Raw genomic sequence first — 19618 nt, 5'->3', positions numbered from 1 at the left:
TATGTTCCAATTACTGATGTAGCGGAACACTATAACTTACTAATTGACAGCACATACTACAAAAAAGTATGAAGACAAACTGGCCCCACTACTGGACTATTTTGAGGATACTTGGGTGGGAAGGTTACATAGATCTGGGCACCGACGCCAACCTAAATTCCACATACCTTGGTGGAATGTATATCTAAGTACATTAAACCAAGAGGCAAAAACGAATAACAGTGTGGAAGGATGGCACAATGCATTCCAAGCTACCACTAACAGAGCAAAACCCACCTTCCAAAAACTAATACAATCTTTAAAAAAAGAACAAAGCTACCAAGAACTAAGGATAGAACAATCTGTTACACAAATTGGCCCTAAACTAGCGAAACAAACAAAACAAATGTTCAGACTCCTGCAAAGCCAAGTGACCCTATATCCTTCAACCAGAGGTTTAGAGTACCTATCACTGATAGCTAAAAGCCTACTAAAAAGTATCATACCAAAACTAACAAAAACTTCTGATAATTACAGAAATTGTGAAATCCATAACATTTTCCATTTAATCATAAATAATACATATTTGTTTAATATATATGTTAAATTTTAAAAAACATTTACTTAACAAATATGCAATATTTATAATATTAAACATTGCAATGACATTTAAAATGACATTTCCCACCCAAATAAAATAAATGTGAAAAAGTTACAATTTATGTAGCAGAAAAAGAGGTCATCCAGCCACGTATAATCCATACAATACCTTACAATCTAGTACAAATCCTATTTCGGAAACCCTCAAAAACCCGAAAATAATATAAATTTTCTTAAAAACGCTCCAGGAAATCCCGATAATACAAGTGTGGACACTTTATTATTTAAAGTGATATACACACACCTTGTAAAAAATAAATTACGCATATTCTTCTCCCAATGAAATGCGACACCCTACAAATATCCCGAAAATTAGTAAAAGATTACAAAAATCGCTCCAGTAAACGCGGAGTAAACAAAGTGTGTTAAATTCATTTAAAAAATGAACATACACACACTTAGTTAAAAAAAATAAGCACTATGTTATCGTAATCCATTCCAAATGAACAACCATAAAAACCCGAAAAATCGTGAAAAAGATTAAAAATGGCTCCAGGAAATCACGAAAAAAGGAGATAGATGGTAAAATATTACATTTATTTGTAATACAAGCTTATCTCCCTAAAAAAAACGCATCCTTCCATGGAATAATACTGCGAAGTTCCGGTACCTGTAAAAAAACATACATTAATAGGTCGATTCCGATCCGGTAAAATCCCCGTCCGTACGAATCGTATCCGGAGCCGTTTCCGTACGACTCGTACGGACGCCGTACGACCGGACGATTCCGATCCCGATCGTCCGACCAGGACGCGATTCGTACGGAACACGTCGATTCGTACGGAAAAGCGCACGATCACCTACACACCGTACGGCACGTACCCCCCATGATCGCAGGGGTATGCGCCGTACCCCTGCGATCATGCGGGGTACGTGCCGTACACCCAGCGCACATGGGGTACGTGCCGTACACCCACCGTACATGGGGTACGGTGCGTACCCCATGTAAGCTGGGTGTACGGCACGTACCCCGCATGATCACAGGGGTACGGCGCGTACCCCTGCGATCATGCGGGGTACGTGCCATACCCGGGGGGGGGGTTCCCGTACCTTTTTCGGCACGAACTCTGCGTTTACGACTGTTTTCAGCTCCCGAAGGAAAAGGGTCGTACGGTGCGTACCCGACACGAATCGTACTTGCTGGGTCATAAAAACCAGCCGCGAACCGTAGTGATGTCGCGTACAGCGGGTTCCGAGTGAGACTCGTACGGAGATTCGATTCGTACGGAGTCCTGTACGACTCGTACGGAGTTCGGCTCCTGGTACGGATCGTACTTCGTCGTACGTACGGGACGTTTACGGGTACGATTCGTACGGGCAAAAAACGCTCCGTACGACGATTCGGAGCGCATTTTACCGGATCGGAATCGACCCCTAAGTAACCCACCCACACAAACACCCAAAGATTTCAAAATACACATTAAAATTTATGTAAAACATGTTCAAACACATATCCTAAGCATAAAAAAATACTAGGCCTCTAACATACACGACGCCTCGGTAAATACGAAGTTTCACCTAAAACATACCAAAACGACGACTACATACATACAATAACTCTAAAACCGTCGAATATAGTCTCAAACACTACTACTCTCTACGAAATATTAGTTAAAATTCCCCTTACCTTTCTCAACGCGAAGCAGCTTCCAACCGCGATCTTCTCCAGTCGTGAATGAAGCAAAATAACCTTACGCGGTCAAAAAGTAGTCCCCTTAAACTATATTAGAAAGTTAAACATAATAAATACAATGTTCTAATAAGAAATAAAATACATACACAAACTTATAATTTCTAATAAAAATGTGTAACACTAATTACCATTTATTTAGCTTACATATCCGTTCTTAATTAATATTAAATAATATTTATAGAATATTATTTAATATTAATATTACTTTAAATATATAAACTTTATAATACATATCTTTTGAATATTTAATGTTAAATGATATTTATTATAAATAATTTTTCCTTTATTTAAGTAAATGTAGAAATTTATTTCATTTGTAAATTAATAGTATAAATAAATAATTTTTATTATTTATTAATATTATTAATATAATTTAAATACATTAATAGGAAATAAATACTATGACAACTCTAAAATTGATTTACTATTTTCAGAATGTATATATATTTATTGTAACAAATGTTATAATTATTTTAAAATTGTAAATTAATTTTAATAATTAATATAATATATTAATTATTATTATTAATTATCCCAACAATGTATGTACATTTTAAACATTTATTTTAAAACATTATATCCAACTAAGTCATTGTTTTACTATTTCATATAGTATTAGGAATAATGTTTTTCTCCTAAATATTTGTATATGTATAACAAGAAGTAATAATTTTTTTATTGTTTATTAAGAACATTGTATGTAATATCTATCAAAGTATTTTACAATGTTTTTTGTATAATATCTTTAAAACATATATTTACTTTCTTATGAGTTTATAATAATCTATATATCAAACATGTATATTTAATAATATTAATATATAATATATTAACATTATTAAATAAATATTGAACAGTCTGTTAAAAAATTGATTATAATTTGTTCTAAATATTACAATTAGTCACCCAAATATAAATATGTTACAAATTATTATGTTTTGTATAAATACAGTACAAAAGATATGTTTAGAAAATGTACATTTATAAATTACAATAAATGTAAATGAACACATCCTATTTTCCTAACTACTTATATTGAATATTAATTGTTTTGACTATTGTACTGTACATGTTATAAATACAAATTGACAATAAAACTTTTAAAAACATCCATGTCTACTTATTTTCCTAAGATTATAACACAGTCATGTAAAATTTTCTGTGAGGGTGCTGAACACTGACCAATTATATTTTACTATTCCTAGTCCAGTCAAACAAATATCAGGGAAGGTGCTGAACACTGACCAATTATAATTTACTATTCCAACTCCAGTCAGACAAATATCAGGGAAGGTGCTGGACACTGACCAATTATAATGGATGTATGACGTTACAACGCATACTTTTACAACGCATACCTTTACAACAAAATTTTTACAAACCAAAAACAATTACAACGCATGTATTTACAACGCATGTTGTTACAACGCAGGTACCTTTACAACGCATACCATTACAACGTAAGTATTGTAAAGTATATATTAATTTTTTTAATGTAACTTAATTGAAATTAATATAATTTAATTACATTTAATTTAATTTAATTTAATTTATTTAATTTATATTTAATTTTATTTTATTTTTACCCTGTACCCCTGCACCCCAAAAACCCCAAACTGACCTGGCCTGAACCCTAAAAATACCCCTTTACCCAAAAACCCAAAACTAACCCTGAACCCTTAAAATACCCCTTTACCCAAAAACTAAAAACTGACCCTGAACCCTAAAAATGCCCCTTTACCCAAAAACTAAAAACTGACCCTGAACCCTAAAAATACCCCTTTACCCAAAAACCCAAAACTGACCCTGAACCCTAAAAATACCCCTTTACCCAAAAACTAAAAACTGACCCTGAACCCTAAAAATACCCCTTTACCCAAAACTAAAAACTGACCCTGAACCCAAAAAATACCCCTTTACCCAAAAACTAAAAACTGACCCTGAACCCTAAAAATACCCCTTTACCCAAAAACTAAAAACTGACCCTGAACCCTAAAAATACCCCTTTACCCAAAAACTGAAAACTGACCCTGAACCCTAAAAATACCCCTTTACCCAAAAACTAAAAACTGACCCTGAACCCTAAAAAAAACCCTTTACCCAAAAACTAAAAACTGACCCTGAACCCTAAAAATACCCCTTTACCCAAAAACCCCAAACTGACCCAGAACCCTAAAAATACCCCTTTACCCAAAAACCCAAAACTGACCCTGAACCCTAAAAATACCCCTTAAAAAAAACCAAACATATTACATTTTAAATGTAATTATATACTTACCAATACTTACGTTGTAATGGTATGCGTTGTAAAGGTACCTACGTTGTAAAAACATGCGTTGTAAATACATGCGTTGTAATGGTTTTTGCGTTGTAAAAGTTTTGTTGTAATGGTAGTGCGTTGTAAAAGTTGCGTTGTAAAGGTTGTTTCCCATTATAATTTACTATTCCAACTCCAGTCAGGCATATATCAGGGTAGGTGTTGGACACTGATTCTAAATAAATGTTCCCACATATTATTAGTGATTTACACTATATATAATATATTTGATCATTTAGTATTTTTTATATAAAAACGTATATTTTTGGTAATAATTTAATTTAAAAATATTATTTTTAATTAATATTTTTATTCTAAATGTTTTAAATTTATGTACAAATTTGTATCTTGTATGACCTATTTTTGTAATTATTTTTCACATATTTAATTATTTTATTTGTGTTATAAAATAATATTTATGTTATTTTCTGATATTTTTTATTTGTATTTTTATCCATTTTTTTTTTATAATCAGTTTTTTAATGTATCTGTATATTGTTCTAAAATTAAATAAATTTAACTATTTCTTACATATTTTATGATTATAACTCATATTTTTTCTTCTTCTTTTATTATCATAATTTTTTATGTATTAATAATCGATAAAATTATTAATAATTATTTTTAAATATTAATTTATTTTATTAATATTTTATCAAAGTAATACCAATTATTTATAATTATTAAAATATTTGAAATTATTTGATTAAATTATTAATATTTATCTATAAATATTTAAAAAAAAAATTTTTTAATAAATATTATTTTTAATTTTTAATTATGTATTTTGCATATGTTATCCCATATTTATCTATATTTTTCCTATTTTTTTGAAGATTTTTATATAAAATGGTTAATTTTTAATAAATATTTTATTTAAAATATTTATATTTATAAACATTTGTATTTTTTTAATTTTATACTACATTTATAGATTTTTACACTTTTTATTACATATTTTTTAATTACTCCCCACCCTTATCCCCTATTAACCCAACATCCCGCTCCTAAACATTAACATTAATTTCTATATTTATATAAATATATATCTAATTTTCTAACATATATTTTATAATTTTTTTAAGTTTTTTTCCAATTTTTGAGTAGATTTTTATGTTTTTATATTTTTAAATACAAAAAACATTTTTTCTGTAAATTTTTATATTTTAATTTTTTTTTAAATATACAAGTATTTTATAGATTTTTAAATTTTGTATTACATATTTTTAAATTACTCCCCACCCTTATCCCCTATTAACCCAACATCCCGCTCCTAAACATTAACATACATTTCTATATTTATATAAATATATATATTATTTTTTATATTTATTAATAATATTTTATTAACATTTTATCTATACTTTTTCGATATTTTTTACTATTACTACATATCGATATATATATATATATTTTTTTTAAAACCTTTATTGTACAGAGAAGGCTCACAAATACGGGCCTACAACCCAGCGGGCCGGCCACCACAAATAAGGAACATCGTCAACAATACAGAAACGCATACAGAATATCACAACAAATCATACAGGAAATAAGGGCTAAAAGCCATATAGCAACCAGCAGGGACAGGATACGAGAAGGTTGATTTTCTAATATAGAAACGGGTACGACAGGATAATAACAGGTAGGAAGTCTCGGAGGGCCGTGGTGGGTCGCGAACAGCCGCGGTAGAAGATACAGGATAACTCAATAATGACAAACACCTATCGGTAAAGGCAGAATATGAGTCTCACCAGAAAAACAGTGGCAACCGCCGTTCAACGCCCACCCACCACAATAAGAACGTATCATATCAAACAGAGTCAAAAAAAGCTTATCAAATAAAGCCCTCCGTAACACAACCCAGGGAATAAGGAAAACCCCCCCCCACGAGAGGGGGGAGGAAGGGAGGAAAAAGAGGGAGAAGGGGACAAAAGGCAAAAGGAAGAACGCCACCTCAAGCACGCGCCCCATGGCAAACGAGGCCGGAAACCACAAATCGGTATGCAGAACCGGTAGTAACCAGAGCAAAATTAAGTAGTGAGCCAAAGTCACAGTAAGACCAAATGGCCAGCGCATCAATAATAACCCACCCAGGGGGACACATGCTGAGACCGCGTCCCGAAAAAGAGGACACACAAGAGCCATAGAACCAAAAAAGTAAGAAAAATGAGGGGAGAAAAAACCCCCAAAAAAATGACAGACCCCCCCCCCCACCCCGCAAGCCCACCCTGCACCCCTGCAGAAGGCTATGGCCCACCCCCCAGCAGCGTGCCTGTCGCCCTAATCAGAACCCGAAATATAGAAGAGCTAAAGCAAGATAGAACCGTAAAGACAAAAAAGGGGGGGAAAAGAAGGAATAAAGGAGGAAAGAACACGGGAGAGGGCCATAAAACAGAATCATAGGCTCCCACCCTCCCGTCCAAAACATCAGTGTCCACGGGAAGACAAAGAATCTAAGGATACAGTCCAGGAATACGACAAAAATCCGACATGGTCATACCGTACTAACCGATCATCCAACCATTACAAGACAACAGTCCACAAAGGCAAGATCGTTTCATCCCTGTCCTTGTCTTTCCAAATCTGTAGCAGTCCGCCTCACGAAGAACCAGACCACAAGGAACAGGAGGCAGAGAACAGGGAGGTCAAACTGCAATCCGCATAAGATGTTTCGTGCACAACTCGAACGATCCGGAACAGTCAGAAACCATTGTACACAATGCAGGCACTGTTCCGAAGATGATCTGAGGAAAGCCGACCCAGCGGAGTCAGCACAGGATCTACGTTCGGCCATTCGAGGAGATGAAGAACAGGAAGAACCACCAAGACCGGCCCGGACAGGACCCGGCCCACCGACCCACAGCACAGGAGAGGACACATCACGATGGAGGGCAGCGGAACTCCGCAGATCCGCAGAAACTGCAGCCACCGGGTCCATAATTTCCAGGATAGAACCAGCCGCACCCAGCAGCGACGTAGCCGCACACGCCAGGGGGGGCTCAAACGGCCCAGCGAAACGAGCCTCCTCCAGGTTAACAGCGGGTGCGGCCACAGGAGTACCCCAGGAGCGCAGGGCGGCGAGGATGTCGGCAAGTGTAGGAACACCTTTACAGTATCCGGCTTCTGTGCCACATCGTGGACCACTGCCGCCCATCTCGGCCCGGCTGAGATATACAGGGTCGGCCGCCATCTTGGAAGCCCGGCGGGGTCGCAGCGATCCCCGACCCCCGACCGGGCCGCAGCAAGGCAAACGGAATTCAGTCAACCACCAGCAGAGGCACGTCCAGAGCAGGAAGGGGGGCCACCAGAAGAAGGAGGATCGCCGGGCCCCCAATGCCACCGGCCCCGTTCTCCGAGTCCGGGCGGAGGCACTCAAAATGGCCGGACCGGAGAACAAAGGGGGGGACAAGCCACATTTACGGTCAGTCCCGTCAACAGAAGGCAGCGCCTCCACCCCAGGCCGCGGGACCGCCTGATCAGACCAGAAAGCCGCGACCGGCCTCTCTGCACAACCGCCTCGTCGGCCGAGCCCACTGCGCCATCAAGGGCCGGCCATAGCGTAGCGCCCCGTCCGGGCGCTGCCAAGGAGACTCAGGCCAGTCCGCTCCGGAGGTCCCGAAGCGAGCGAAGGCACAGTTCCGGAACCACGGCACCCAGAGACCACCGGAACAGACGGTAAGTGTCTATAAATCGCCGTAGATCCACAGCGTAGCAGAAATTGTCTTCCCGGGGCAGGATAAAGGCAGGATTTATGTTTCGAACAGGAAAGTAGACGGAGCCGAGCTAAAGCGCGGCCATCTCGGACGCGAGCTTGGCTCCTCCCCCCATATCGATATTTTTGACTCGATATTTTTGTACTCGATATTTTTTTCACATTCAATAATACGATATTTTCTACTTCGATATTCTTTTTTTCGATATTTTCCTATACTCAATATTTTTGACTCGATATTTTGTCCTTTCGATATTTTGGAGTCGATATTATGACCAGTTACCAATCTGGCAAGATTGCATTTTACCTGTTCTACGCTGCCTGCTATGCGGAGAAGAATGCGTGCTAGGCATCTGTCTGACACATCCATCAGTTATGCCAACGGATATTGATACTTTGCTGGACCCGGTAACGGCCCATGTACAGTGTTGTCCCCATCGGCTACCAATTCTGATGACGGCATTCATTGAGATCTCCCAGACGCAAAATGCTGATGCTGAGGTATGAGAGGAAACTACAGGCACGCAGGTAACATACGATTCGAACATTGCTAATGCAAACAATGCTGACAGTGATGCTTCACATCTATGTGCTGTTAATCTTCTGGACGAGGTAATCTAACTATCACCTACAATGATAGACAATGTTTTTACGGAATTAGAAGATTTTATGTTTTCTTCAAGCACTACCACTGACATTTGAGTTCGGCACATAGTGTCCTGAGAAACTTTGAATTTGATCTTCCTTGTTGAAAACAAAGAACTTTTTCCTATGATAATTTTTTTTCTCCCAATTTTTGTTTTTACTTTTTTTAGCACAAGTCATTTGCTTAAAGTAGAACTATTCATATAGAACAAGAATTCTTTCAATACTTCCAGAGACAATATATGACTCTTGTCCACAAACAAACAGTTGTATGTAATCTGAAATGAAACGGTTTCGGTCTTTTTTCTTCTGTATTTACGAGCCATTTCATAAATGTATATTTTCATGATTCATTCAGTTAGCATTCAAATGTCGAATATATGCTTAGAATGAAACATTGCTTTAATGTGTACAGCACCTATGCATCCATTATGTGTACAACCATTTTTAATGCATTTTTATGTATTTCGGGTGGGTTTTCACATTTCATGTGTAGATATGTTTTAGATATGTTAAACATGTTTATAATTTAGTAACGTCGTACATAAGAAAGTGGAGTGAGTTTTTGTGTTCGATTTTAGATTCTGAATGAATTTCCTGATTCATGCCCTTATATAGGTATAACTCGCATTGCCCTTATATAGGCATAGACATCCAGTCCTTATTTAGGCATAGCCCATGCAGCCCAAATACAGGCATGGCTACTTCCATCCGTTCATCTGCATCACAACGATTTCTTGGAAAACCAGACTCTTAAGCCATTAGGGACTTTTCCCTGCTTGGAAATTGATTTCTCCAAGAACTCATTTATTATACATGAACCTCTATTCCTTAGGGGTTCATTCATGACGTTCATACGCCCAACCTTACGTCAATACTGGTATTCCTAAACACCTTCAAGGTATAAATAAATATACCTTCACTTGCTATGGCAAAGCACGGTGTGGTTCGGTGCAGTTTGACTACCTACTTGCACGACGCAGCTCGTTACAGCAAGTGCCGAAGAAAGCCAACTCTTCAGCTGACACACTGACCAGAAGCTGTCATCCTCCTGCTGAGAATCCAGCTCCTGTGTTTCTGACTCCCCTTGCGGGGTATTGGGAAATCGAGTCCCGAGAAAGAGATACCAACCTCTCTCATTCTAAGGTATGGAGCTGATTAGAAACCTTTGGCAGTTCTTGGTAAAACTAAACCTATGCTAAAGACAGCACCTACTTCTTCCCTCGTACTAGACCTAGGTTAGGTATACTGGGGTAGGCGTATTTTAGAAGCACCAGTTGAGTATTTTAGCCTGTGTTATTTATGTTTGTATTTTTATATATGTCATAGCAACAGACAATGCTTTCACAGTATTATTTTATATTACTGTTTACGCTGTACGCATTATACTTCACATTCTGTCTAACGATTGTAGCAGTTCACCTCTCTTGCATGAGAAAGAAGACTGTTCAATAAACCCCTTTTTATTGAAATGCCTCTCTCTCTATTTCTGTGCTAACTCTGTAGAAATTAAGCATGCACGATTGACTGAGTGAAATAGTTATCTAGTATTTCCACGACTCTGAAGATATTGTTCCGGTTCTAGGGGAAACAAAGTTGTCATGTTTATGCGGTTGTCAGAGACGAATCATTTCTTGTTTACTCGAGAAAGTTTCTAGTGATCTCTGAGTTAGCTGGCACACACAATTAAGTTTAGTATGATCGTCGATAGAGACATACTGACCTCAGTCCTATGTCAAATATACAGTGTATATTATTCCAATGCGCAGAGCCTATTGGGAATATAGGAACAACACTACAGTGAGACTCTGCTCCCTCAGTGAGCGTGGGCGCTGTGGAGCTGTGAATCTCTGTTCTCTCAGTGAGTGCAGAGGCTGTTAGGCAGTGAGACTCTGCTCCTGTAGTGAGCGCAGGAGTTGTGGAGTAATGAGACTCTGCTCCCTCACTGAGTGTGGGGCAGTGAAAGCTATGTGGGGGATGTGGAGCAGTGAGATTCCGCTCCCTCTATGAGCACAGGGGCTATGGAGCAGTGAGATGCTGCTCCCCCAGAAGGCACTGGGGCTGTGGAGCAGTGAGACTCTGCTCCCTCAGTGAGCATGGTGGCTGTGGAGCAGTGAGGCGCTGCTCCCTCAGTGAGCGCGGGGGCTATGTAGCAGTGAGATACTGCTCCCTCTGTGAGCGCAGGGGCTGTGGAGCAGTGAGACTCTGCTCCCTCAGTGAGCGACTGTCCTCCAGAATTGAGGCTCTATAATATTAAGTGGGGTTTCTTTAGCTGTTGATTACACCCTAAGGAATCTATTAAACTTATCTGATTTTAAGATAAACAAACAAAATGGAATGAACCACTTGGAATTAGACATAGGTTTTACAACCAATCATGAAAAATATGGCTAACAGTGTGCTCGTTAGGGCGGCAGAGAAGGTGACAGCGATGCTGAAAGAACCCACCCCCACACTCCCCGGAGTCGTGGCAAGATGCTGAACTTTCCTTTCTATTAATAGTTCGATTAATAAGCTACCAGTGACTCAGCCCGGGAGGGAGCGGTGCGATGCCAATTAAAGCCTTTTCATATTCCAGATGCCAGAAGGGTCACAAAGAGCGCATTACCACTGCATGCAAATGTTTCATTCGGGCATCTAAGGAACCCATTGATAATTGCACTGCATCACGCGACGCCTTTACCAAAACCAAATGAAAAAAGTGCTGACTGAAAAGTGCTTACCGACTAATTGAAGGAGACAGTATAACGCCGCAAGTAAAAGATCCAGTCCTGATGGGCGGTCACAAAAGGAGACAGGGCGGTCACAAGGAGGGCCTAAGAAGCCTCATTATCAATCGGAAGCCAGCTTTTACCATGGACAATGACACCAGCCAATGAAAAATATGGACGGGGTTTCACCACCACTTCTAAAACATACCCTATTACAGGATGCCTCACAAAGCAAGCAGCGCTTGCGCTGCAACGATAGGCTCAACCTAAAGAGGCTCCCTGGCTGCCTGCACGTTTTTTTTTTCAGAGTTTTATATAGCGCGAACTAGACCCAAACCGAATCGGGTATCAGAGCGCTTTCATAGCACCAGTTACGTTACATAAGTTGCTACTGGGAATGGAAAGCAGACAACGTACAGGCGCTGCTGAAAGTGTCCCGGTGTCTTACAAGTTCAACATGGGGGGCCTAACTCCCTGGCAGGGGGACGGCGTCCATCCTGTGAAAATAGTGGGTGGACGCCGTGGGCCTGCATGTACCACCGACTCGTGCCCTGACAGAAGCGCTTGATGCAACTCTGGCACCTTAGCTGGTGAGACTTTTAACCGTCCCCCAGTCCAGAGCCCTTTTTGAAGTTTGAGCCATTTCACGCTTAACTCTTTATAACCTTTTCCCACCAAAGGTATCCAGGACAGATTTTCATCATTTCCCTCCACATCTTGGGGATTATAAAGATACCCCTGGTTCGTGGATTCTTCTGGCAAGAATCAAGGAAGTTTCCAAAATTGGGGGTGGGGATGCAAATAGCATGAAGGAAAACTTTCCTCTGCTAACACCACCCTCTTACCTGTCGGATGCAAATGGCATGAAGGAAAACTTTGCTCTGCTAACACCACCCTCTTACCTGTGGGATGCAAATGGCATGAAGGAAAACTTTGCTCTGCTAACACCACCCTCTTACCTGTTTTCATGAAAAAGTAAAGTTGTTTCCCACAGCTGTTGCATTTTTCTATGTGGTAGTCCATTTTTAGGATTCACCTGGACAGCGCTTGCGAAATCTCTTGTAATGAAAACAAGCATTTGCAATGCAATGGGCAGGTCTCACCTGTGGGACCTTATTAGTATTTAGCCATGCAGCACATTATCCTGGGCGCTGCCACATCTACGGTTCTTACTTTATGCTTGCTAAATAAAGGTGACTTATTTACGAACATCCGACTTCGTGTGCTTACATTTTATCGAAGATTGGAAATGGGTTGAGGGCCCCCTGCATTTGCGACAAAGCGAGGCAGATCAAGATCGGCGCGATGATGTATCGTGAGGGGAGTTCAGAGATGGCATTAGGGCAGTGCGGCCACACTGGACATTGACCTTAAGCGGGGGTTCTGACCTCTGTTGGAAGCGCTGTGTTTCAGCAATAACTTACGATCTAAAAGCAGCTAATGCAGAGTTCCTTGTGCTTCCAGATTTCAGCCCGCAATAAAATTGTCAAGAAAACTCTTGTGATTAATGTATCTGCGAGAGAGAGATCAGAGTTTTGCCTAGTGGCAGTTTTGGCTCGCCATAAAGTAGTGCAGTTTGTTAATTTGCCTACTGCAGAGAACATATCTGTATTTAAAGTGGATAGCTGAATGGATTAGTAAAGCTAGCCTTTACCAGTGCTTTAAAACAAATGAGATATATAGGAGAGAAGGGCAATGGAGAGATGAGGGGCCTTATTGCCTGGAGGTCATGGGGGGGGAGGCGTCAAAAAGATTGTCAGAACGGGTGCCGGGCCTGGGGGAGTCATCTATCCTGCTATTGAAAGGAGCAGTGAGCTGTTGACTAAGAACTGGCAGATCTGCTGTTTACTTTCAAAGAGCACGTATAAACATTGAGTTGCAATTAAAAAGTTTAAAAAAAAACAGCAGGTTAAAAACACATCCTGGATGTTCTTCAACTACTCACTGCCTTTATTGCCACCAATTTTGTATCTTTAGTCTTTGCTGTCCTCGTATCTCCTGGACCTGGCGCACTGGCAGGACACACAGGTTTACCAGTGAGTGACTCACACCCTGGCCGTCACTGAAAGGGAAACCAGCCGGCTGTGAAGGAGGGGAGTGCCTGAGTGCACGGGTGTAGGAGGCTGGCTTAGTGTATGGTGCTCAACTGTTTAAGTGAAGCACCTTGCACCAATCCAGACAACCCTTACGGTGATTTCAGAGGGTCTTAGACAACCATAGAAAGCTCTCTAAGTGGTGGTTGTGGAGAGCAGCCTTAAGGCTTAGTCCAGAAGGAGTGTTAAGAAGCTTGTGTTACCAGATCTAATCATTAAGTGTAGACTAAATGACAAAGAACCACACAGTGTATTTATAAAAATATGTCTATTTATTATACAACACTCAGTAACACATTGCTATATCTCCTACCCGGAGATATCAACACAAATACACACAATACTTCAATTGTAAAGAGGTAAGTAAGCACAATTCACAGTGGTCTCCAGGGGGAACCAAACCATATACTAAAAAAGTAGAATGCGAAATGCGACCGAAGTCGGGACTTGGACCAGGAGACTCAGAAGAGCTAGGGACACAAGGAACCACCCAAGGTGAGCACCCAGGAACCCCACGGAGGCTTTGTGCAGAGTGGAATCACAGCCTCATACTCAATACAAGTAAACGGGAAAGTCGTGGTTGCAGTTTTAAAAAAGAAGGACCCTTCCCAGTGGACCCTGAAGAAACCCAGTGGAAGACGAAAGGTTGGAGACTCACTCCACTTGTGGATACCCCAGGAACCAGGATACCTACATCAGGGAAGCAGGGTGCATAGGTGCGAAGTGACATCGGAAACCGCCGTAGACCACAACGGTGGACTTCAGAAATGATGCCGCTAGCGAAGACTATGCAAGAGTCTGGTTGAATCCAAGCATCGATATTTGAAGAGAAGAACCTGCAAGCAGAGGGGACAGAGTCTATGCCACATGGAGGTGACCAGGAGGCACGGAAGAGCAATGACCACTGCTGACAGAAAATGCAGGAGTGAGGAAAGTGACCTTGTTGCTGCAGATGTGAGGACCAAATGACGCTGTGGACGACCAGGAGCCCTTCACGACCTGTCCCACATCGTAAGTCAAGAACAAGGGGATCTGTTTCGGTGAGAGCAGCAACAAGCATTGGTAGCAGCGACAGCTGCGGAAAACGATGAAGGAGCAACTTTGGGACCAGCAATGTCCAAGGGTCTCACCAAGTGCAGGAGAGCCCACTGAAGCAAGATAAGACACTCAAAGAGGACCCACAGGTCTAAGGCACAGTAGTCACAAGAGGACCTCGAGCAGCTCACCAAAGATGAAGGCCCCCGGTGCAGAGGATGTGGTGCAGACAAATATCTTGGCAGGAAGAGATGCTGGAGCTTCTTGTAGCCCAAAGATCTCTGGACTGCAGAGCCAACGAACCTTGGCAACGGCAAGTCGATGTGGGGCACAGGGGTTCGGTCCCAGTGGTTCAGACGAGGGATACTGGCCTCAAAACTGGAGAGAGGACAGGCCAGGCCTCAAGAAAGTTGCAGAACCACCACCTGTGTTGCTGCACCTTTCGAAGTCCGTGGGACATCAGGAGCAGCAGACCGATCAGCTTTGTTACGGTGCCTGCAGATGCAGGGGAGGGACTCCTTCACTCCAAGGGATATTACTTTGGGTGTCCTTGAGGCCGACAGGTCTACTGAAGATCCTGGATGAAGCACAAACACAGATGATGAAGAAGACTTGCAGAACAGTGAGACCAGGAGCAGCAGGAGTCTTCCTTGATGCAGTCTCAATTCTAGGCGAAGTAGAGCTTAGTCCAAGTGTTCATATGGTCGAAAAGTGATGTGGTTTCAGGCTTGAGTCTTGTCTCATGACGAATCTGAGGACTGACCCACAGGTAAGCCCTTTTATACCCTAAGAAAGGGTTTAGGACGACTCAGGAGTCACTCTCAGATGAGGGAATGGACAGAGGGGAGGATACTCCCATGTCCTTTGTTCAGTTTTACGCCAGAGCGAGAGCCAAGGGCTTCCCAAAGCACCCCCACCCCAGCCCAATACACTAAGTCCTGTCTGGGAGGTAGTTACATGTGATAGGAAACCTATTGTTCTACCTTCCCCTGCTTAAGTTCAGCTCAGCAGCAGGAGGGCAGAATAGTGTCTGGGGTTGGCAGCAGCACTAGCTTGCTGGCAGACCCTGGAAGGCTGATACCTGGAGTACTGGGGCTTCCTGGAGGAGCCCCTCAGTGCATGAAATCATACCTCCAACACTGGTATCGGTGATGGGGTATGATCTCAACATGTGTGATACCAAACATGTCCATGTTCGGCACAGCCAATATATAGTTAGGCATCGCGTAATGACGCATGGCCACTATTTGTATCAAAATGGCTGAGCGCATTTACAAAGCCTGGAGAATCGACTCTGTGTTTGTTGGGGATGTCCTGCTTTAAGTATTGTGACTTCAGATATATGGAAACTTATATCTGTTGTAAGCTTACACAGGCTGCAATGGCAGGCCTGCAGTCACAGTTTGAGTGGTCTCTCATGGATGGTATAATACATGCTGCAGCCCATGCGTGACCCTCGTGTACCTATGCCCTGGGAAACTTAGTACCATATACAAGGGACTTATATGGGTACACCAATAGCCAATTGTGGAGTACCAAAGTACTTACCATGACAAATTTAGGGAGGAAACACAGCGGCTGCAGTCCTGATTAGCAGGATCCCAGCCAGACTAGTAAAAAAAAACATACTGACACCAGTAAAAAGTGGGGGTAACCATGCTAGAAGGATCCTACTTTCCTACAACGGACCAATGGCTTCTCAGATGCTATGGGTTGCAGAGGCTTTTGAGACAATCCCCCCTATTAGCTGAGTAATCTCTAGTGGGAGCTCCAACTCCAAGGCAGTGAGTAAAAAACCAAAATCAAATCAGTACAACACAGTCATGTTGGAATGCTGCCTGTGGTATTTGAACATGTAATAATGAATTAAATGAATAAAAACATGACACAACCATCAATTTCTATTGTAAATAAAGCGCATCACATAGAGTGCAACGTGTTATTGTTGTAGTAAGGATATGGAGAAATTGTAGGGGTAAGGGGAAAGCATGCACGATAGCGGGCGCTGTGCTGAAACCTCAAGCGCGGCACCTGGGGTGGGTTGAAGTAAAGACAACACTTAACACGAGCTGAGGCAAACCATCCCAAACTAGCAAGCTAAATTTAAAGAGTGCGCAAACACAAAGGGAAAACCCTTTTTTGAAAGGATACCCGTAATAGGCCAATAATTCTGGAGAGGAGGAAGATACAAGAAGGTGGGACATAGAAGGCATAAACACCATTGAGAATCAAGCTTTTGTGAGTGACGCCATCCTTAACAACTCAGCAGCGAGGGGTGGAATGAAAGCATACATACTGTCTATGCTCGACATAAAAAACGAATCTTAAAAGGGGATTAGAGCCCGCCCATTACTTACTTTTACTTACCATTGGCTAGCTACCACGGTTCCAGCCTTATTATTGTTAGAGGGTGCTCCTGCCCTCCGACTTCCTCCTGTGCTACAGATTCTTAGTGGAGTTTGGACCAAGTTCTGCTTCCAGTGGGCTGTGTCCTTTGACTCCAGGCTCCTGAGGGTACCCTTTAAAAAAAATCTTTCCGGCTGCTTCTTCCACCCCCAAACTTCTCCCAAACACTTTAAAACACAACCACTTGCAGTTGATCTTTTAAAACCCATTTCCGCCCTCCTTACGCTCTCCTTAACCCACCCTCATGCTTTCCCTTCTTTTTAAACCCGTGCACCCTCCTACTTTCCTGGTGTTTACAACACACCCCACGTTTCTCCCCACCTTCTCCAGCTCGCTATCATTTTCTGTTTCGATGACAGTGACCATATACCATTACTATTGCAAAGTGGGTTAGATTGCAACATTATGAAAATCTGATAGCTGTGCTGCAAGTACATGCTGAAACCAAAATGTAAAGGTTTGGGATTATTAGTGGTTTCCTCGTATTTCACTTTTGATTTGTCTGGGATCGAATACACTGCAAAATGGCCGACAGTTACACTGACTCAAATTTGTCATTTAGTATTGTACCTTTTTCCGTATTCACAGTGCCACTGTAATTATGCGGTTGTGTGGCCACTGCAATTTTTGCATGGTTATGGATTGGCAGCATTTGCCACATAATCCATCCTCTGCTGCATAATCTACAGATTTTAACAAAAAAAGTGTTGGTTCTGCCTCAAATGGTTCAAAAGTTACTAAAAAATATGACAATATGGGGGCGTGGCCAACCATCAGGGCCGACAGGACGTAAATCCGATCGGCTCCGCGCCAGGCCCAGCCTTACCTACGGTTCTGAAGGAATTTGTGGTCCCCAAATCCGGGTCGCATGATTGCATGGGTTGCCTGGAGGTTTGAGGATTCTCCGGTGGCAAGTGTGGAGCTGCTGGAGCTGCTCGCCGGATGAAGACGCTCCTGTTGCTGTGGTCCACGGTGCAGCCCAAAATGGCAGCTTGCACCGAGCTTGAGTGCTGACTCGGGCGCGACGGCTCTGGGACTGCGGCTGAGCAGCGCAGCTGTTGAGGCAGACGGGGGCTTCATCAGCTTTGTTGAGTGTGGCCAGTCGGCGAGGGGCTCCACTAGACTGGTGATCAGCGCAGGGCTGCACGTGGCTGAAGGTGGGGCAGATTGCCCCTGTGGCAGAGCTGCAGGTGGCCTTTCACAGGAGACTACGGTGCATCTGAAGCGTGAGTACTCCTCACCAACAAGACATCCTCAGACCCTAGAGGTCCCTACCACCACCGTCACTGTATACTCATGGGGGCCTCATTGGAGCATTTCGTATGAGATGCCTGATCAGCCCTTTGGGCAGTCGTAGAGTCTTGAGCATCATGCTAATCCAACGTCGGACTCTTTGACTCTTCAGCATCTACCCTGGGCATTGAGGTGCCAACCATAACACTTGCGACACACGAGGGGAGGGCGGTGGCGGCAACAGGTCTGAAGAAACAGGGGGAAGGCCCGTGGCTTCAACAGCGACGATCAAGCAAAATATCTAAGGGTTGACGAATCCCTGGCTTTTTAGAGAATAAAGAGGCTTGTTTTGCCACTTATGCTATTGCGATGAGGTGAAAAGTTTGAACTGACAATGCCGACCACAGCATTCAAAGAGCCGGTTAGCTACTGGTTTCTATTTCTCTTCACCTTTACGGAACTGATAATGGGCCTCGGCGGCGGCAATTGGTCCGCCCCGTTTTTTTGCTCGTAATGAGGTTCTCCTCTATGATCGAGGACCTTCGAGAGCAAGTGCTTGACCTTAGTTGGACATGGTTCAACTTTTTCTTCTTATTTGTCTTTTGGGTTTCTTGGTGTCACGGTCTTCCTTATTGCTTTGTTTCATTATAGATTGCTGATGCAAGGTGGTGGGTGAGGGGGGACTTTGATGAGTAGTGTGCAGGAGTGGGAGGGGGGTCCTAGCTGACCTGATATTGCTTATGAATGGCGGGGTTTAATTGTCTGACATAGAATGTCAAGGGGCTTAATTTCCCTGACAATAGGCAACGGATCTGGAAATGTCTACAGGATCACCATATTAAAATTGCCACCCTTCAGGAGACACACCTTCCCCTCACAGAGGAACACCGACTGAAACACAGGGCATACCCTCAAATGTTTCACTCATCGGCATGTGCCAAACACAATGGAGTGGCACTACTCTTTTCCACTTCGAACCCCTTTCCACACCAAGACACTAAAACGGACAAGGAGGGGAGGTTTGTGATGGTGAGGGGGGAAATACGGGAAAGATCATGTACACTCTATGCACCCAACACAGGGCAACATTGCTTCCTCCATTCCTTCTTATCTACCCTGGGGGGATTTCCAACA

The 19618-nt window shown here is 42.1% G+C and overlaps 1 protein-coding gene across 2 annotated transcripts in view; it reads right to left on the bottom strand.

Moving 5' to 3' along the window:
- The window catches only part of LOC144770294 (uncharacterized), a 320171-nt gene that overhangs the window by 115552 nt on the left and 185001 nt on the right, over positions 1-19618 (bottom strand). The window contains exon 3 of one of the 2 annotated variants that reach the window (XM_078654693.1): positions 2274-2359. The exons of the other annotated variant lie outside the window; for it this stretch is intronic. Coding sequence (XP_078510819.1) covers positions 2355-2359 — 5 coding nt within the window. The 3' untranslated portion in view covers positions 2274-2354. Of the gene's footprint in view, positions 1-2273; positions 2360-19618 lie in introns of those variants that run through there. 2 annotated transcript variants of the gene reach the window in all.

This window comes from Lissotriton helveticus, chromosome 7 (genome assembly GCF_964261635.1).
Source record: "Lissotriton helveticus chromosome 7, aLisHel1.1, whole genome shotgun sequence".
Classification (NCBI taxonomy): Eukaryota; Metazoa; Chordata; class Amphibia; order Caudata; family Salamandridae; genus Lissotriton; species Lissotriton helveticus.
This window is presented reverse-complemented; position numbering and strand designations above follow the sequence as displayed.